The 21,464-nt window shown below is 48.3% G+C and overlaps 1 protein-coding gene across 1 annotated transcript in view; it reads right to left on the bottom strand.

The window, feature by feature from the left end:
• The window catches only part of HCLS1 (hematopoietic cell-specific Lyn substrate 1), a 56,508-nt gene that overhangs the window by 26,030 nt on the left and 9,014 nt on the right, over positions 1 to 21,464 (bottom strand). The window contains exon 3 of the mRNA XM_054028281.1: positions 19,481 to 19,554. Within this exon, the coding sequence (XP_053884256.1) occupies positions 19,481 to 19,554 (74 nt within the window). The remainder of the gene's footprint in view (positions 1 to 19,480; positions 19,555 to 21,464) is intronic.

Here is a 21,464-nt window from a genome sequence, read left to right as displayed (position 1 = left end):
TCCCAAAGTGAAAGGAGCTACAGCATTCTGCAAGCTGGATGCCTCGAGATTCCAGCAGATTCCTTTATCCAAAGAAAGTGCTAAACTGACTACATTTATCACACCCTTTAAGAGATTTTACATTCAAAGATTACCCTTTGGGATTACCAGTGCACCTTTAATTTTCCAAAGACTGATGGCAGAACTATTAACGAATGGAATTGTAGTTTCATGGCTGATATTCTGATATATGGATCTTCAATGGAAGAACACAAGAAAACACTCACCCTAAGCCTAATTGGTTAGTCTGGACTGAAGCAAAACAAGGAAAAATGTGGTTCCTGCCTACCCCAAATTGAGTTTTGGGGATAGACAATAAACAAAGATGAGATCTGTCCTAGTCCTGAGAAAGTAAAAGCCATTCGTGAATTGAATGCACCAATTAATGTATTGTTGCAACAACAGCGCTCAGAGTGGAAGCCAGATGCATTTTGCTCTTGCACACTCATAGAAACAGAACAATGATATGCACAGATTGGCAAGGAGTGCCTGCCAAGTGTATGGGCATGTTAGAACTTTAACAGATATCTGTGTGGACTAGATTCATTTACGCTGATAATAGACCACAAACCACTTGTAACTCTCAGCAATGAAAAAGACCTGGATCAAGCACGGCTGAGATGCCAGTCTATTGCTACGGTTAATGCGATTAATCCAATTACTAAATATGTTCCTGGGAACAATCTGGGACTAGCAGACATTCCATCATGGACCCCAGCATCACACTCAGCTACCCGTGAGCTCAGAGATGACAAAGGTGTATGTGGATGCTGTGGACACATACAGACCACTGTCAAAAAAGAGACAACTCCAGCTCCAAAAAGGAATTACAACAGACACACAACTTCAGGAAATTCTAAGTTACATTGGGGTGGCTGGCCCAAGTACCTAAACCACACTAACGAAGTGACAAGAGACTACTTTGCAGTGCGTGGATAATTAAGCGAGTCAAATGCACTCATTGTTAAAGGCAATTACACCGTAATTACAAATGAAATGAGAAGAGAAATCCCAAACCTCATCCATGAAGGGAATCACTGATTAACTAAATGCTGTGAATGGGCCAACCAGTCAGCGTGGTGGCCGGGCATCAGCAAGGACATAAAGTATCTGCATGTGAACCGTGCAGAACTAATAGACCAATACAGCACAAAGAACCTTTAATCACAACACCCCTACCAGACAGACCTGGGAAGAACTAGCTGTAGATTTATGCATCATGACCTTGTCGTCGTGGACTAGTTTTCCAGGTGAATGGAAATAACATACTTGACAGACATACCATATCATAGTTTTATTGAGAAACTGGTGCACTTTTGCTCACTTCGGCATTCCAGAACAGCTAGTGACAGACAATGGACCACAATTCACTGAAGCAGAATTTAAGTCATTCTAAACAAAATATGATTTTGATCATATTACTAGCAGCCTCGTTACCTCCAAGTAAACGGAGAGAGAGAGCTGTACAGACAGCCAAGAAATCCTACAGCAGGAAGATCCATTCTTTGCCCTTCTGAGTTACAAACCAACACCAATAGCAGCTACTCAATATAGTCCAGCACAACTCCTGATGGGAAGACAATTCAGACCAAGTTTTGAAAAGAACCTATTTCCAAAATGGCCAGACATGAAGAGAGCAACCAAATTGGATAAAAACCTAAAAAAATCTTATGAACACTTTTACAGCAGACATCACTCAGTTAGAGAACTACCAGGCCTAGAAACTGGTGACTGTGTTCAAGTCAAATTGGATGGAAAAAATGAATGGACAATTCCAGATATCGTTTAAAAACAACAAAAAAATAATTCCACACCCAGATCATATGTGATCAAGACTGACTGTCAACATCTACAGTTAGTTCTTCAGCACCAACAATCAATAGAGGAAACTCTACAGATAGCAGGTGCAGAAGACAATGACTCAGGGATTCCAAACCGACCAGCCAGTCGTTGCTACTAATGGACAGCCAGATGACCAAGCTGCTATGCCTTCAGGTCGTGTAATTAGAAAAATAGTGTGATTCAGACACACTTAACTTATTGATCTGTACTGAACTTCAAAGACCATGTAAATGGTAGGAATGTAGAACTTAAAGAGGGAGATGTAATGGAATGCTAAATTGTATTTTACTGTTCGGCCACTAGGTGGCACTTTGTATAAAATACCTTACATAAACGAACCTCACCCATAGCCTGCAGATCATTAAAAGATCTTATGACTGCCTAGGAAGAAGTACTGTGGAAAGGGATCTGGGGGTCATAGTGGACCACAAGCTAAATATGAGTCAACAGTGTAACTCTGTTGCAAAAAAAGCAAACATCATTCTGGGCTGTATTAGCAGAAGTGTTGTAAGCAAGACACGAGAAGTAATTCTTCCGCTCTACTCTGCTCTAATTAGGCCTCAACTGGAGTATTGTGTCCAGTTCTGGGCGCCACATTTCAGGAAAGATGTGGACAAATTGGAGAAAATCCAGAGAAGAGCAACAAAAACGATTAAAGGTCTAGAAAACATGACCTATGAGGGAAGATTGAAAAAATTGGGTTTGTTTAGTCTGGAAAAGAGAAGACTGAGAGGGGACATGAGAACAGTTTTCAAGTACATAAAAGGTTGTTACAAGGAGGAGGGAGAAAAATTGTTCTCCTTAACTTCTGAAGATAGGACAAGAAGCAATGGGCTTAAATTGCAGCAAGAGAGGTTTAGGCTGGACATGAGGAAAAACTTCCTAACCGTCAGGGTAGTTAAGCACTGGAAAGGGTGGAGCTCACTGCTCAACCCCTGGCTCTGCCACAGGCCCTGACCCCACTCCATCCTTTCCCGCCCCCTCCCATGAGCCTGCCGTGCCCTTGCTCCTCTCCCCTCCCCCCAGAGCCTCCTGCATGCCACGAAACAGCTGATTGGGATGTGCGGGGAGGGAGGGGGAGTAGGGTGAGCAGACATCCCGATAAAACGCCATTTTTCCCGATATTTTGTACTCTGTGGTTTGGTTTTTTTTGCTCCTCCAGTGGCATTCCCTTTTTCTTTTTTTTTGCTCTGCCGGCGCCACCCTCCCATGTGTCCCGATATTTTGTTCCTCTCATCTGGTCACCCTAAAGGGGAGTCCCTGATCAGTGGGGCTGCTGGTGGGTAGGAGGTGCTGGGAGTGGGGCAGGGGAAGCTGATGGGGGCTGCTGACATATTACTGTGGCTCTTTGGCAATGTACATTGGTAAATTCTGGCTCATTCTCAGGCTCAGGTTGGCCATTCCTGGTCTAGATAATTACTCCTGCCATAAGTGCAGGGGACTGGACTAGATGACCTCTCAAGGTCCCTTCTGTTGGGATACCAGGTAACTCGGGAAAGTGGAAGGCCAAAAGTGCCGATAAAGCTCTTTTGCTCTGGGCCTATCTGTGAACCACAGTGACTCCATCTTGGGAACTCTCACCTACTTCTATACTAACTGCTTACATGCTCTGAAGTAGGCTGAAGCAGAAATGTATTGGTCAGCATTTCTGGCAGATGGCTGTAGTTTCACTCATATTAGCAGAAATAATAGAGATAAAGAGGGAATAGAGAGAAATAGTTAGTTTGTAGCCGTTTTCCCATATATCCCCAAGGTATTTAGTGCAAAGGGTCAAGGGATGTACCTTGTTCTCCCTTCAAAATGACAAATGTATCCGCAACAGATGTCTCTTGTATCCCCTTCCCCAAAATAATATATGTATTCTGTGTAACCTGTTATCTATAGGTCAGCATAATGACGTAAAAAGGATGAGAACTGAGTTGTTTGTTACTGGTTATAAAAAGGGCCTGTTCGGCCATGTAAGGTGTGTCTCTTCTGGCATGAGTCGAGGAGCACCCTCTCAGCTGACTGACAAATAAAGGACCTGGTACCCGTCTTCTTGTCTCTCCGTGCCTCCTTGGTGTAATTAGGTAAGCTCCGGGGGGAAACGGGCCCTATTTGGCCAACAAATTGGCGACTCCGCCGGGACTTCTCTCCCTGTGGAGGGCACTGACCGACGACGATTCCGAGGAGTGGCCACCTCGAGCTGTTGTTTGCTCGGGCCTCGGGTCGTCACAATCGGTTGGGGTGGCTGTGTCCTCTCTAAAGAGAACTCCTAACGACACGGAGATAAGACGGTACCAGAAGAGGGGAAGGTCCAACAGCCGGACGCGGCCACTCCGGGCGGTAAGTGCGTTTACCTCTTGGGTTTGAGGGATAACGCCCCCGCAGTGTAGAATTGGACCCTTTGGGTAATCCTTGTGTGGGAAGGTACTGTAAATGGACAAATGTTTTGTGGTCATGATAACTAAGCCAGGCAACGGTTAATGAATAATTTCACTAACTTCCCTAGTCTGTGGACCGTACTGGACAATTACTGGGACGTAGAAAAGCCCCAGGGCTTGCTTTTATTCTTGGCAGGGGTACTGTTCTTTTTCATACTAATGATATGCTGGAAGCCAAAATTGTGATAACCGGGTCTAGGCCTTAAACCGACTCCAGCCGCACCGAGACTCCTGCGAGGGGAAACCCCGTGACCAGGATATCTTGATCGCAAGGGGGGTCGGTCAAACCCGTGACCAGGTTTAATTAAACACGAGCATAATGGGGTCCGGACAAAGCATATATGCTGGGACACCCTTGGAATGTATGTTAAATAATTGGAAGGCGCTTAGACACCAGGCTGATTATGGAATGGTATTATGTAAAAATGATCTGATATTTTGTTCAAGTGCCATTTGACTCCGACAGGCTCGGTAGTAACGGCTGCTAAACCCCAGAACCCTCCCACTGTTGTAATGCCAGAATCGGTGTCCCCTTCGGCTCCTTCACCCCCACAGTCTTTAGAGAGTACCCTCCCCCCCTTGGTGGGATTGTATCCGTTGATTACTGAGAGTGTGTTAGCCCGTCCAGGAACACAGGATCTTGTGTCATGTTGCTTTTAACATCTGGCTGCTTTTAAGGCAGAGGCAGGAGAATTCTCAACGAATCCAAGCAAGTTCATTTCTATCTTTGAAGGTTGTCTAGCTAGCCATAAGCCTCACGAGGGAGGACTCGGGTAGCCTTATGAGTAAGAATGTTTAAGGGAAGAGACCAGGAAGGGTGGGGGCTAGTTGAGAAACCCACCCTCCTAGCTAAATTGGTAGTGAAAAGGTGTCCGGTGCCCATGGAAGGGACGGTTCAGCGAGAAAAGCAGGATCGGGCCCAAGCGGGCAGGCAACAGATAGAGAGATTGGAAAACAGGTTGGAAACTTTGAGGGCATAGTGGAAGGAAAAGAGTAAGTAATTATAAGCATGGGGATTTCAAATCCCCAGGACAATAATTGGAATGGTAAAATCTGAGTTGATTGGGTGTCGTTTTGGGAGACAAGCAAGTGATTTAAGAAAAGAGAGTGAGAAGTTAACTCTGTAGTTGCTAGAGGGAATCAAGCAGTGAAACTTGGTAGGAATGTCTGTAAGTAATTCAGGCAAGAGGTTATTTAAGTAGAATTATTCGACTATGAATATGTTAGTCAGAAACTGCATCAAACCACACACGCAGGCAGAGAGGCTTTTATCCAGCTCATGAACAAATATTTTCTAACCTCTGGTCTTAAACCACTAGCATCACAGGTGTAAGCTGAAGGTTTAATCTGCCAAAAGAATAACCCTCGACCAGGAGTAGCAGTGCCACCAGCCACCCTGGAACCTACCCCAGGCCCAGGATTGGTGCGGCAAATAGACTTTACTGAGTTTCCCAGGACTCCAGGGTACAGGTACCTTCTCGTCTTAGTGGATCGATTCAGCGGGCGGCCTGAAGCCTTCCCATGTCGCAACAACACTGCCAAGACAGTGGCTCTTAAGTTTGTTAAGGAGATCATTCCTTGCTTTGGCCTTCCTCAGTGGATGGAATCTGACAATGGAACACACTTCACATCTCAAGTGGTTCAAAAGATATCAAGTGCTCTGCAAATCCCCTGGAAACTCCACACACCCTGGCGACCACAAGCCAGTGGAGTAGTGGAACGCACAAATCAGACACTCAAGCGACACCTCTCAAAGGTCTGTCAGGAGGCCTCTCTTGAGTGGCCTGATGCTTTGCCCCTTGTGTTATTTTGCATTCGTGCTCTCCCTAAGGGCAGGATAGGGCTTAGTCCCTTCGAGATTATGTTTGGAAGAGCATGGCCTATGAATGGTACCCCAGTTCTGGCAGGGGAGTGGGAGATGGGGTATGGTTTCTTGTCTCAGTACATGTGCCCTCTGTCTGCTGTTCTTTCTTTTCTTCACAGGCACACCAAAGATTCACAGCCTCTTCTGCTGGATACTCCGGGTCCACTCCCTGCAGCCTGGTGACTCCGTTCTCGTGCGAACCTGGAAGGACGAGCCTCTCCAAGAGAAGTGGAAGGGACCCCACACCGTCCTGCTTGTCACCCATACAGTGGCAAAGGTCAAAGGACACAAGAACTGAATTCATCACTCTCGACTGAAAGCAGTGCCCACTCCTGAACAGTGAATTGTCCAGCCTGCGGAAAAGACTGCTAACGACGATTTGGGACTTAAGCTGTTATTCAAAAGACAGTAAGGGTCGCTGGGAATGCGTTGTGATCTTTCTAAATATTCACAGCATACTCCCCGCAAGAACCCTGAGCATTGGTTTTATTTTCATTGATAATCCTGATTGCATGGAGCTTAATCGCATGTTGTCTTTAGAGTATGAGAAAACTCTAACAAAGGTTTGTTGAGTGTTCTCAAAGGGGGGATTGTTGGGATACCAGGTAACTCGGGAAAGTGGAAGGCCAAAAGTGCCGATAAAGCTCTTTTGCTCTGGGCCTATCTGTGAACCACAGTGACTCCATCTTGGGAACTCTCACCTACTTCTATACTAACTGCTTACATGCTCTGAAGTAGGCTGAAGCAGAAATGTATTGGTCAGCATTTCTGGCAGATGGCTGTAGTTTCACTCATATTAGCAGAAATAATAGAGATAAGGAGGGAATAGAGAGAAATAGTTAGTTTGTAGCCGTTTTCCCATATATCCCCAAGGTATTTAGTGCAAAGGGTCAAGGGATGTACCTTGTTCTCCCTTCAAAATGACAAATGTATCCGCAACAGATGTCTCTTGTATCCCCTTCCCCAAAATAATATATGTATTCTGTGTAACCTGTTATCTATAGGTCAGCATAATGACGTAAAAAGGATGAGAACTGAGTTGTTTGTTACTGGTTATAAAAAGGGCCTGTTCGGCCATGTAAGGTGTGTCTCTTCTGGCATGAGTCGAGGAGCACCCTCTCAGCTGACTGACAAATAAAGGACCTGGTACCCGTCTTCTTGTCTCTCCGTGCCTCCTTGGTGTAATTAGGTAAGCTCCGGGGGGAAACGGGCCCTATTTGGCCAACACTTCCAGTTCTATGATTCTATGATGAATACATCTGGGATGTATAGGCAAGCTCTGTTGCCAGGCCAGATCTCATACAGGAACATGACAGTTCTCACCTTCTAGAGCTACTGTTTCAGGCTGTCTGCAGACTTCACTCTTTGCAGAGCCATCTCCACCACTAAAACAGCACAGAAAACATGACACTGCCAGTGCATTCCCTGCAGGTCCCTGTGCAGGACCATGGGTCTGCTTTGGGCAGGAAATGGCAGCTGGCACGTAACTGGCTGGCTTGCCATTTCCATGCCTGGCCACAGGATTAGGGCCTCCACCAACTGGGGAATCAGAGTCCAGCCCTGGATTGCAGACAGGTGGATACTGAGTAGGTTTTCCCAGGGCCATGAGAGTACGCATTTGCTGGATTTGGGACAGAGCTACTGCCTTGGGGCCAGTGCACAAATCCCAGCTCCTTAAGCATGGAGCGAGAGGTCACAGCATGAGCCACACCCAAAGGAAACACCCAGAATCCTTCATGGCAAGGCCCAAGCGGAGTAGGCAACAGGAATGGTGCGAAAGAACATGCCCCAACCCCCCCTCCCCCCAGTTTCACTGCTGGTGATTTGAGGAAGCCCTTATTTGGTTGATTTCAGTTCACTGAATGCAGTCACCACTTCCTCTTCCTGTAGGTAGACATCACCATGGCAACAGCCTACTTACCCCTCACTGTTCCTCAGAAACCAAAAATCCCATCAGAGCTGCAGGCACTGGTGTCAGCTCAGTCTGAGGGAAATGGTTCAGCCTTAGTAGTGACCCCAAGGCTAGGATCAGTCCCCTTTTGTACCCCAGAATCTCTCTCTTCCTCTCACACACACAAACCATGCACCACTCCCCTGCCCCCTCCCCCCACACACACACTATCCCCAGCCAGGAGTGTACCCCTTGTGCAACGCTCCCAAGGCCAGAATCATTCCCAATTGTGCTGCGGCCCCCAAGACACACACACCACTTCCTCCACCCATAAAGAGTTCCCCCCCGTCTAGGTTTCCAGGGGTCCCACCCCTGCCCTTAGTGGCTCATCCCATCTGGCTCAGACTCTCATGTGGGTGGAGATGGAAGAGGGCTGAGAGTAGATGAAATGCGAGGTCTGTGGGAACCTAACAGGCTTGTTGGCAGCGGGTGCTGAGGCATATGTGACCTTCCCCTGGTCTCCCATAGCTAGGGTTACCATATTCTAATAGTCCAAAAGGAGGACACTCCACGGGGCCCCGGCCCCGCCCCAACTCCGCCCCCTCCCCTGAACGCTCCGCCCCCCTGCTCCTCCCCTTCCCCTGCTTCCCGCGAATCAAATATTCGTGGGAAACCTGAAACAGGCAGGCAGCAGGTAAGCTGGGGCTGGGGGGGTGGAGGGGGGGTGCGTGAGGAGGCGCGGCCCAGTCCGGCCCCCCCGGCTGAGTGGCTCCCTCCGGCGGCCGGCCCCGGCCAAGAGGGTCTGGCCCCGGCGTCTCCGGCCCGGCTCGGGCCCTGGGGCGCCAGCCCCGGTTCCGGCCGAGCACGCTGGCCCTGGCCCTGTGCGAGCGGCGCCGGCCGAGCACCCCCAGCCCCGGTCCCAGCGGCTCCAGCCCGGTTCGGCTTGAGCCCAGTCCCAAGCCCCATGACCCCTCCCTATTTTTCTGGATATGTCCGGCTTTTTGGAATTTCCTCCCGGACAGGGATTTGAGGACCAAAAAGTCGGACATGTCCGGGAAAATCCGGACATATGGTAACCCTACCCATAGTCCTGTACAAGGAACCCTTGGGAGGCTGTGTGTGGGGGGCAGGAGACTGAGCCCTGGTTTGTAGGATCAGGACATAAATACAGAAGCCCCTATTCTATTTTTCAGCCATTTAACCTGCCACATCTCTGTTCACTCTAGGTAGATGCCAAAGGCCAACGATGGGAGCAGCTGCAGCTCCAGGGACTGCAGAGTCACACCTGCCTTGTCCCCAGGAACTCTGCACATCTGAAGTCCTAAAGCTGCTTTTATTCACATGGCCCAGGCATCTTGGTGGTTCTCCCTTGCTCCTCCCAGACAGAGCGTTGTAGCTGGGCTACCTCCTAGGAGCGGGAGTGATGGCACAAACTCCATCCACGCAGGGAGATGTCACTCACAACTAATGGTGCTGGTCTCCTGGGCTCACAATGGCTGAGGAGGCCCTACTTGTCGTGCCCAGTCCCATAGGCTGGAGGACGCTTCCCAGCTCCCTCACTAGCCCGTTCTAGAGGTAATGAAACAACTAGAGGCGGTCTGGTGCCTGAGCTCGCTCTGGGGCTGGCGCTGGGGGTGGGGAGGATGTATTGCCATTCCCTTACACAGAGCTCTAGTGAAATGCCACCTCTCTGTGTGACCTTCTTGCCCCTGCACCGCTTGCCTCACTTAGAGACCCCCCAACAGGCTCTCTTTGAATCGGCACCCAAAGCTGCCAGAGTTGGTGTCTGTCTGCCCATCCCTCACTTCTTTCTCTTTCTACAATGCTGCTTACAAAGTGTGACAGATATTGACTGACATGGGGACCAGAGCATATCTTATGTTGAAAGCATGAAAACTTCAAAAAAGGAAGACTTACTATTGAGGTGGGCCAGATGGTTTGAGCCAGGGACTATTCATAGCCCTTTGAACCAATACAGATGATGTGTACTTATGCGTTCCTGGCTCATGGGGGTGGGGTGTTCCTGTGGAATCTGAAGTCACTAGGGGATGATAAATACAGAATCCCAAGGGTGGGCACGCCAATACCCTGCTTTGGAAGCTTGGCCACCTGGGGCCAGGGGGATGTATGGGTTTTACCAGTTTCCAAGATGCTGGGAGGAAAAGATTTCTGGGAGATAGAGGCTGAGCTTAACCAGACTCAGTGCCTTCTTTCTGGGCTAGGAAATGGACAGGACCTTTTGTCCAAGAAGGTCCCAAACCCCCGCTGATGTGTTGGAAGGACTTTGGCCTTCCCGGGCCCAATAGGGTGGCTGGGTGACTTCTGGTATGTTTAGCATGTGTGTATACGCCTGTATTGTTTTTTTCTGCATGCTTTTGTCCTTTAATAAATGTGTTTACTTAGGAAGAGCTGTCTGCTCATTTACAAAAACACTGTCATTGTCCTTGGACAGAAGCCAGAGAGCAGGGGCTGGTTGTTTGTCAGCCCAGGGGACAATGGCAGTAAAGAGCAGGAGGCTGTACCCTAAAGCCCTGGACGGAAAGGAGAGGGCTGCGGCAGAGACGTGACAGCTGAGGCCTGAGATCTGACGGGCATTCCTAGAGCAGACTACAGCAGGGCTCAAAGGTGCAGTAACCCTGACATTGTAACACAAAGAATCTGTTTTTCCTGTCAACGGCTTGTGTACCGGTGACCTCAACCCTGGCCACCAGCTAGCATCCCAGTTCAGACTCGCCACAGCCTCATCCCCATAGACCAGCTGACTGGGCTTGCACAGCACACATGCTCCTCACTTTGTCACTGTGACCTGCCAGTCAATTAGTTCGTTCTGAGAGTGACGCTGCAGCCACTGCAAACAAGTGCAGCCTATGCCTCCCATGGAGCCTGCAAAGCAGTGGTCTCAGCAGTGTTGCCTTATACACTGGGATTCCAGCTCAGATAACTGGGGTTCCACTTGCCACTGGGGGAAATTGACCCCTGGGCTGACTTGATATGGCGTAAGGATGACAGCCCACTACCCACAAGGCAATGGCCTCTGTGAGTGAGCCAAGCAGATGCCACTAACGGGCCGAGGGCCCAGTCACAGACACAGCAGAGAGACTGACCTTCCTACCTGCCAGAACTGACCTATGTGTATAATAACATGGCGAACACCTCCACAAAGCATAACCCTACTTCCTGACATTCAGCAGACAGGGCCAGCTGCCAATAGACATGAACCAGGGTCCGGGACCCCAGAATGGGTCCATGAGCATGAGGCTGGATCGTAGCCACTAACATGGGCCAAACCTGAGACTGTCCAGAATCAGGGCCTGCAGCAGAGCCAGTCTCTGAGCAACCCAATGAATGCAGGTGCCTGCAGTAGGCTGCCTGTTTGGCTATACCTCCTGAGGGGTAGGAAGAGTCAGCAGACTAGCTCTTCCACCCAGCAGCGGCAGTAGTTTAGCGACTGCTCAATGCATTCACCCACAACTGCGTTAACTCCTGCACCTGCCTGTTTCCACCCCTCCTCCTGTCTTGCTTTGCTACAGGTATCCCAGCTCTGACCCTCTGCTCCAGTTCCTGACTTCTGTCTTCGGCTCTGACCCTTGGCTTTGGCATCTGGTCGCTGACTTCTGCTCCAACCACTAGGCATGGCCATTCACATTCCGGTCTCTGACAGATTGGGCAGCCCTAAAACCACAAACCGTCAGGGAACTAGAGCCCATATGGCAAGCATGGATCCTAAAAAGGCCTATATCTCTCTGATGAAGATAGTGGGACCCCACAGACCTTGCAGGTCCAACTTGCCACTCTGCAGAATGCAGCCCTACAAGCTCAAGCCACACCGCCTTCAGCTCTGACCCCCTGCTCCCATGAGCCCAAGCTCCCCCTGCCTGACAAGTCCAATGGCGATTGTGACTAATTTCATGTGTCCCTAAATCAGTGTTAGCTCCTCTTTCTGCTACATTCTCAGTCGTATCCCACTAACCACGTCTGGGTGGGATTGATTCTGAACCTGCTTCCTGGGGATGCCCTGGCTTAGGCCTCTCTGATCCTGGAAAAATAAAAACCACTCCTGGGCCAATTTGAGGAATTCATTCAAGCTATGGCGATGAGCTTTGATTACCCGAGTTGCAAGCGTACTGCCGAAGCTGCATGTCTGGTGTTGCAGCGGGGATGCTGGCCAGTTGCTAAATATGCAGCAGAGTTCCAACACTTGGCAGTAGATGCTGAGTGGAACAAGGCCACCCAGTATTGGGTTATATAGTAGTGTATGTTGTAATACGCCATCGGCCATTTGGGCCTAGCATAAATGCTATGTGCTTGACATGAATACGTGAGTTATGTGTTGGCAACTTAAGTGAGGATTTAAGGTTATGAGAGGTCAAGGATTATCTGTCATGTCCTTTGAGGAACTTTGTCATGTCCATAAGAGGAAATGGAATGTCTTGGATTATGGCGGCCTCCCTGGGAACTGTTTTCCTGGAGTTATGGATGAAGGGCTTAGCAAACAGACTAAGAGCTGATGACATGATGAACTGGTCTATAAATAGTTGCCTGACATATCTGAAATTTGGAGTCAGAGATCGATCCAGAGCCCTGATAAAGAAGAAGTGTGCCATGTGGGGCTCCCCACACCTTATGATAGGAGCAGCCCTTGACTGGCAATTGGGACTTCGTTCTAATCTTTGGATTCTGGTACAATATGAAAGGGGTGTGAATGTGGAGTGATTGGGGTTTATATTGTAATCAGTAAAAGTATTTAGAGTATTATATACCAACACTGTGTCCGGTATCTGCCTGCTCCCCTATCCCATCAGAGGACTCCATCAGAGCCTAACACCAGTAATATCATTTCTGGGGTCAGCTTAAACAATAATATGAGAAATGAACTGGTATGGGTGGAATCCGATCTGGCCTGGATGTCTTTGTCAACCTATGTATCAAGATCAATGTCTGCCTGGCCAAATTACTCCAAGGGAAAAAAAAACCTGTCCTCCTGGCTGGGTTGATGCCATTCCCAGAAGTCTACACCAATGCTTGTCCACTTGTGTTGGATGGTGATTGGACATCACCAGGGTACATCTCCAACTCCCTGTCCGGCTCAGCACCCTGCAATGCCTGACACCAACCTAGAGACACTGACCCTGACTCTAACCCTCAGGCGATTTCATGGATCGAAAGTTCACCCACGCATACCATGTCCCCCCACCCCCAGCAGAAGAAGCCCCCTGATTTAGTGGAGTCCATTGACTGGTCACTCCTTTCATCAGGACCAGTAACCCACCAGATGATTACCTTAGAGGTAACTACCCTTCAAGGCCACCAAGAAATTATTCAGTTTGGGCTAATTCATCAGTTGTTCTTGGCATCCCTGGCTCATTACCCATGACCAGCACATCCTCTGGTGGTCAGGCACGGTACATTTTGACACCCCATTTTGCTGACAGTCCTGTTTTCCAAGAGCTAATCCAGGACAAGCAACCCTTTGCAGCTTACTTGGTCTTCCAAATAATTCAGAGATGTGAAGAGAAGATTCAAAGGTGACTCCAGAAACCCCCACATCCCCCCTCCCCAACAGCTCCAGGGATTCCTGTTATATATCAACACTGTGCCAACAAAAAGAAAGCTAACACTCTTCCACTCCATCACAGCTATGAATGTCCTTTGGACCTCCAGTTGGGCGCAGAGGCTCCCTTTGGGCACATTTACTCCCTCTCCAAACCACAACTACAGGCATTCTAGAGATATCTCAAGAAGAACCTGTAGAAAGAGTTCATTGGCCCCTCCACATCCCCAACAGGGGCCCCAATCTTCTTCATGGCAAAGAAAGATGGGTCCCTTTTGACCTTGTATGGAATACTAAGCTCTGAACAAGAGTACAATTCAAAATCAGTACCTCTTACTGTTTATTCATAAGCTGTTCCAAAGACTCTGATCTGCTAAGGTCTTCACAAAATTGGACCTCCATGGAACTTATAACCTGGAGGAAATCTAGGAAGGAAATGAATGGAAGACCACCTTCCGGACCAGATATGGCTACTTCAAGTAGTTGGTCATGTCATTCGGATTGTGCAACACCTTAGTGACCTTCCAGCATTTCATAAATTACATATTTAGGGACATGCTGAACCAATTTGTCATCATTTACCTGGCCTACATACGAGTTTTCTCCAAAAGTCAGGACCTCACAATCATCCCATTGGCACTGTTTTAGAGAGAGTCTACCATAACCACTTCCTGACAAAGTTCAAGCAATAGGAGTTCAATAAGGACATAGTGGAATTCTTGGAATACATGATCTCACCTAATGTAAGGTAGTGGCAGTATCCAACTGGGTTGCACCCAGGCATATATACTGGGTGCAGTGATTCCTGGGGTTTGCCAATTTCTACATGCAATTTATTAAAGGATTCTTTAGCCTGATTGCACCGATAATGGCATTCCTGCAAAAGGGGAACTGGTTGGCCTGGTCCTCGCAGGCTGTCAGCCTTTGATCACCTGAAGAGGGCATTCACCTCAGCACCCATCCCGATTCACCCAGATCCCACTGTGACTGGATGCACCCATGTACTCACAGTCTACACAATGTTGTAATAATGTTTGTACAAAATATGCCTCGTGAGGTTGTGACACTCTGTGCCTCGGGGGAACACCCTGCACCCCCATGTTCATCCTTATAATATGATTGTGTGGTGTCCAATTCAAAGTTTGTCATGTCAGGTGTCTTCGGAAGGCTCACGAAGCACTGAGCATTGTTGTTATAGTAATGTTATAGGTTGTAATTTCATGTATATAATTATGAAGATGAAAATGTATCCTCGTGGCTTAAAACAAGCTCAGGCAAAACTCTCCAGGAACAGAGGGGCAGTTCACACCTCATCAGGGCATATATGGGACAAACCCAGCCCAGCCTCACAGAAACAAAGGACACTGACCTAGGCAGCAACAAAGAATCTGTTGGACTCTCGAGTGAGTGACCCCCCTTCCTTTGGTCAGTTTGGGACTATGATGCGATAATGCTCACCTGACCCTGAAGTGGAGGGGGGGCAAAGCCAAGAGGGAAGAAGGGAGAGACGTTTGCGTGCACTTCCTCTCTCTTCCACCTCCATCTACAGACATCACCACCAAGCGACTGAAGCACTGATCAAAGGGGAGATCCTGGCTGAAGGGCAACCAGCCAGTCTGTGGTGAGAAGCGTCTACGTTTGTAAGGGCATTGAAAGTGTCAAGATAAGCTTAGAATGTGTTTTGCTTTTATTTCATCTGACCAAATCTGATTTGTTGTGCTTTGATTTATAAAAATATCTCTCTTGTAGTTAATACATTTGTCTGTTTATTCTATCTGAAGCAGTGCGTTTGGTCTGAAGCGTGTCAGAGACTCCCCTTGGGATAACAAGCCTGGTACAGCTCAATTTCTTTGTTAAACTGATGAACTCATATAAGCTTGCAGCGTCCAGCAAGAATAACTGGACACTGCAGGATGGAGGTTCCTAGGTTGTGTCTGGGACTGGAGATATTGGCTAGTGTCATTCGGTTGCACAATCCAAGCAGCTTACGTGCCAGAGGCTGTGCGTGAACAGCCGAGGAATGGGGGTTCTCACAGCAGAGCAGGGTAAGGCTGACTCTCAGAGTCAAGGATTGGGGTGACCTAGCAGGTCACCAGTCTAGATAAGACCAGGGGAACGTCACAGAGGTATCAATTGAAAACTAATAACTCGCTGAGCAATAATATCATGTATGTAGCAACATTATATGTAAAGTTATGAATAGAAGATGAAATCATGACTGAAGGGTGTTTACCAGACAAGTCTGGGGAGTGGGTAAACCTGTTTCTCAAAGACAAAGGACTAGCTGATGCCTCCAGCCAGGGGTCAAAGCTGATGGGCCATCACCTACCAAGTGGCCACTCTTTGGCAAGGAAGGGACAAAGAGATCTGCCTCTTAGCAAACAACAGAATAGAACATCTTTCACCACCAGACTCTTTGTCGCTGTCCTCACAGGGAGAATAAATTTTATCTAGGTGTAATCCTCAGGAAAATGGTTTTCTATAAAAGTGAGAGGCAAAAACACTCCAAGTTATTTCTCTCCTTATCCATCTCTCTCACTTTTTCACCGAAGAAAACCACAGAAACAGCCATTGGACTTTGGGAGCAGATCCTCACCTGAAACTTGGTCAGTCCTGTTGCTGGGAGCATGTGGTAAGAATTTTATCTTGAACCAAGTTTAGTTTGTTAAGTCTAATGTGACAGACCCAGACCAGTGGGGTACAGGAGTCTGGTAGAGGGCAAATATACTGGTCACTGGATGAGTAGTTTTCTGTTCCCTGAGTGACCAGAGCAGGGGTTGCACTAGAGTAATCAGGAACCTGCTAGAACCAGTTAAGGCAGGCAGGCTAATTAGGACACCTGGAGCCAATTAAGAAGAAGCTGCTAGAATCAATTAAGGCAGGCTAATCAGGGCACCTGGGTTTTAAAAGGAGCTCACTTCAGTTTGTGGTGCGAGTGTGAGGAGCTGGGAGCGAGAGGCGCAAGGATCTGAGAGTGAGTGCTGCTGGAGGACTAAGGAGCACAAGTGTTATCAGACACCAGGAGGAAGGTCCTGTGGTGAGAATAAGGAAGGTGTTTGGAGGAGCCCATGGGGAAGTAGCCCAGGGAGTTGTAGCTGTCATGCAGCTGTTACAGGAGGTACTATAGACAGCTGCAGTCCACAGGTCCCTGGGCTGGAACCCGGAGTAGAGGGCGAGCCTGGGTTCCCCCCAAACCTCCCAACTGACCTGGACTGTGGGTTCTTCCAGAGGGGACAGTCTCTGGGCTGTTCCCCAACCCACATGGTGAATCTCTGAGGCAAGAAAATCCGCCAATAAGCGCAGGACCCACCAAGATAGAGGAGGAACTTTGTCACACTAAGTACCAGGAAGCATTTTATCTTTATTTTTCTTGTGTCCATTTCTGACTTTAATGCCTTATACTTTTACTCACTTAAAATCTATTTCTTAGTTAAATAAACTAATCCAGTGTTGTGAACTGTGTGGGTAACTCCATTTGGGGTAGCAGACTGTTGTATATTAATCCCCTTAAAAGGGCAACAGACCTAATCTATCTGCACTGTCCAGGAGAGGGATGGACAGTATAGGACACATGTTTTGGGGGGAGAAAATCTGGGACTGGGAGTGCGTTGGGCTCACCCTACAAATAGTAAACAAGTCTGCTGGAAGCCAGAGTTGCTGCTGGGGTCAGAGTTGCTGGAGCAGGTCTGTGGCTATACACAGTCACTCAGGGTGTGACCTGCATGCCGGCAGGCTTTGTGAGCGGTCTGAGGGGAGCTACAGCAGCAAGTCACTGTGAAGTCCCCCTGCCCTATAACTTTGGGTGCAACACCTCACTGGTCTGGATTGCACCTTGGAATGTAACACTCACTAAACCATTTTGCCAAAGGTGCAGTTTTATCTCAACATGCAGGCCCACAACCAACTGTGCCCCTGTGCTTTTTAGTCTCAGAAGCTAACACTGGTAGAAAAAAATTACTATATTTGGCACAACTAGTTACTGGCTATCAACGCAACTTTCAAGGAGTGACTTGGCCTCCTAGAAGGGGCTGATTCCCAGTCCAAGTCCTGATGGACCACAACTGGAATATCTATGGACTGCTAGACACTTTAACTAATGCCAGATCCACTGGTCCCTCTTCTTTGCTCACTTCAATTTTGTAGTAACCTATTGCCCAGGGACGAGAAACAGGAAGGCAGATGCCCTATCCCTCAAAGATGAATATCGTGCATTGGCAAAGAGCCTGTTGTCACTGTGTTCAAGGTGTCCAACTTTGCCAGTGAGATCATTGACAGCAATCTGATGTCTTCCATCTGCTCCCTGCTTCTCAATGACCTGTTTGCAACCCAGATCCAGACCCTGAACAATGCGACTATCCAACCCAACTCCGAGTTCCATTTACAAAATGGCCTCTGCTATTGAAAGAATTATATTTATGTTCCAGAGGGAAAACCTAGGCTTCAAGTATTGAAGCTATGCCATGATCCACTGCTTATAGGCCATTTTGGCCAATTCAAGACCTGGAATCTGGTCTCAAGGAGCTTCTGGTGGCCAGTCCTACATCAAAGATTATATAAGGTCCTGCAACCTCTGCACCCATACTAAGAACTCATGATCAAAACCTCTAGGTCTCCTCCAGCCTCTACCCATGCCCCCACAGCCTTGGTCTACTATATCAATGCACCACATTGTAGAGCTGCCATGCTCCCGTGACACTCAGTAATCTTGGGTGCTGTCAATCTCCTCACAGAGATGGCACACTTCATCCCGTGCTTACTGTTCTACCTCATGGGAGACAGCTTCCTGGAAAATGTCTTTCATTACCGTGGTTTACCAACAGGCATTGTATCAGACTGGGGACCCAAGTTCATCTCCTGTTTCTGGCAGGAATTCCCTCAGACGCCTTAGCATTGACTCCCTTACCTCGTCCGCCTGTCCCCCACAGTGTAATGGGCAAGCAGAGAGTCAGTCAAATCTTGGAGCAGTATCTTCACTGTTTTCTGAATTATCACCAGTATGACTGCCTCTGCCTGCTGTGCTACACCAAATTTTCCTATAACAATGCAATCCACACCTCGATCCAACATAGCCCATTCTTTGGGAACTATGCCTCTCACTCCCACTTCTGTCCAGACTTACCCGTAAGTTCCCCAGTACCAGCCAATGTGGGTTTAGCCTCCCACCTAGTGCACCAGGAGCTCAAGGAATCCTTGCAGTCCTCCAAAGCAGCCTACAAACTCCACATGGACCAAGATCGTCAGGCAGCCCCTAATCTGTCCATGGGGACAAGGTGTGGCACTGTGCCCAGAACCTTAAAATTCAGCCACCCATCAGCCAAACTAGACTACCACTCTACAGTGGGAACCTACACCCAACCCCCTCAAACCCGCCACCACCACCCATAGCGGTCTGCAGACAGGCGGCATGCTTGGCTCACCAAATCCTCACCTTTCAGTGAGTTAGGGAAAGGCTTCAAAACCTGGTGGACTGGGAGGGCTACAGTGGACAAGTGGTCTTCGGACCTGGTAGAGAACATCCAAGCCCCAACCCTACTGCGAGTTCTATCAGAAGTACTCAGAGAAGCCGGGTAGAGAGCGCCTTCCCCTTGCTCCTTCCTTTCTCCCCCCTCCCCCTACTCTGCCTGACTGGTGGAAGGACGAGTGCCACTCCAAAATAAGAACCCAGAATTAGCTATGGACCACCTGGGAGGGTTTGAAGGTTGGTGTTTGTGCACAGGCATGTGACTGTGACCTGGGACCCTCCTCCGCAGCCCTGGGAATCTCCCATCTGACACACCTAGCTCTGGAGACTGGACCAAATGGGTCCCTGGACTGAGCTGATCTAGGTGCTAGCAGACAGCCTGGCTAACAGCTAAAAGGGGGAGACTTACTTGATGTGCTCGGCCCGTCCGGAGCCCTCAATGGTTTTGGCTCCCCATCTCTGGTCCCTCTCTGAGATGTCGTTCTGCAAAACAAATCCAAATCCCATGAGAGGAGCCCACAGGGCTGCTGGGAACAACAGCGCTGGGTGCAGGGAACCGCTCCTCTGCTGCCTGCAGACTGGAATAGGCCCAGGTGTTTTACTGGCCAGGGCTGAAAACAGCGGAGGACACAGCACTGCGGTGGCCCCGGACGACTGCCCTGCTCTCCTGCCCCTAGAACTGGCCAAAAACCCCAGCACAGAGATCCCCATTACCTCACACAGACATCAATGGGCCAAGACCCCTCAGGCACCGCAGTCATCATTACCATGCACGCTTCCATCAACAGGCAGACTCCCTGGCACGGGGTCACCATTACTGCGCACGCATCCGTGGATGGACCAAGACCCACCCGCGGCACAGGGTCACTATTACTGCACACACACCCGTGAATGAACCAAGACCCGCCCGTGGCACAGGGGTCACCATTACTGCACGTGCACCTATTGGCAAGCTTTGAGCCTGGCACATGGGGTCACCTTACCACACCCATACACATCAATGGACTGAGATCCCGGCATGATATTACCCCACAGCTGGGCAGGCTCCAGCTAAAGGAAGCAGCTGTGTCTCCAAGAAAATTTCTTTCAGCTCAGTGGCACGTTGTGCTTTTCAGAATATTTCAGTATGACTGCAGGCCTGTCTGCATTCAGAAACCCCCCTTAGAAATTCCCCCCTGAGGAGACACGTGGCTTCCCCAGGCAGATGAACACATGGATTACAAGTGATCAAAAGTTTCCTGCTAAACTTTTTCCCATGAGAAAATGCTGATTAGTTGAATTGACACATTCTGCTGGAATGTGTTGATTCTAATTACATTTCATTTTGCATAAAAATCAAAACAAAATGTTTCAATAAAGTCAAAATGTTCCGTTTGGACCTTATCGGAATGGAATATTGTAATTTTGTTTAGGATTTTTATATTATAAATTATCATATAAAATAATATACAATATAAATATTAAATATAACAACATGTGTGATTGTTTTGTTTTACTATAAAATAAAAATATAATATCTAAATAGAAACAAAATATTTTGATTGAGCCCCCCAACCCAAATTCTTTTTTCCCTAAAATTTCATTTCTCAGGAAATTTCACAATTTTGGCTTTCCATTCTTATTACATCGATATTCCCATGAGCTGAAAATTCTGGTTCCTGACCAGCTCTAGCACTGATACTGCCCTAGCCCCAGGCCTGCAGCACATATGGCCTCCAGCTCCAGGGATCTGTCACCAGAGAGGTTGTTTGGGCAGGAATCTGTACTATGACGTCTGCCCATGAAGTTGGTGGGATCCAATGGGGTACTGCACCATCACAGTCACTGTGCCACAGGGTGAGCAACCAACAGGGTCACAGGATGCCCAACAATGTTACCTGACTGCACAGCCATGGTTATTTGTGATACCAACCCACATGCAGCCTACTTACATCTGGATGTATTGTGAGCAACTGCAGCAGAAAGCTGAGGGTGATGCAATGTCTCTTCTTGTGCCACAGTGGGAGCGGGGAGAGGACTGGTATCTGCAGTTTGCAAAGTGGAACACCCTCCCACACTGCTGTTTACTTGCAGCCACAATTGAAAAATCAGCAGCTTGTCATTTTTACTCTTGCAGTATGTTTTGCACCAGTGACAGACACATGCTAATGTACAAATACAAAGAAATTAAAGCCATGAGATTCCTGCATGCCAATGTCCTAGGTGAGATGGATCACTCTGATTTTGTTTTTTGTAGAGACTCAAACAACACATTGATGGAGACCAGTGAGAGTGTGAATGCTCCTCTGCATGTCTAGAAACCCACTCTCTGCAGGAGCAGTTGCCATTTTGGGACACAGAATATTATAGAGGAGACACACCACTCTCTCAAGTTACTTGACTTGAGTTGAGTT

This window comes from Malaclemys terrapin, chromosome 1, assembly GCF_027887155.1.
Source record: "Malaclemys terrapin pileata isolate rMalTer1 chromosome 1, rMalTer1.hap1, whole genome shotgun sequence".
Classification (NCBI taxonomy): domain Eukaryota; kingdom Metazoa; phylum Chordata; order Testudines; family Emydidae; genus Malaclemys; species Malaclemys terrapin.
Note: the sequence above shows the minus strand (reverse complement) of the source record. Positions and strands in the feature narration are given on the sequence as shown.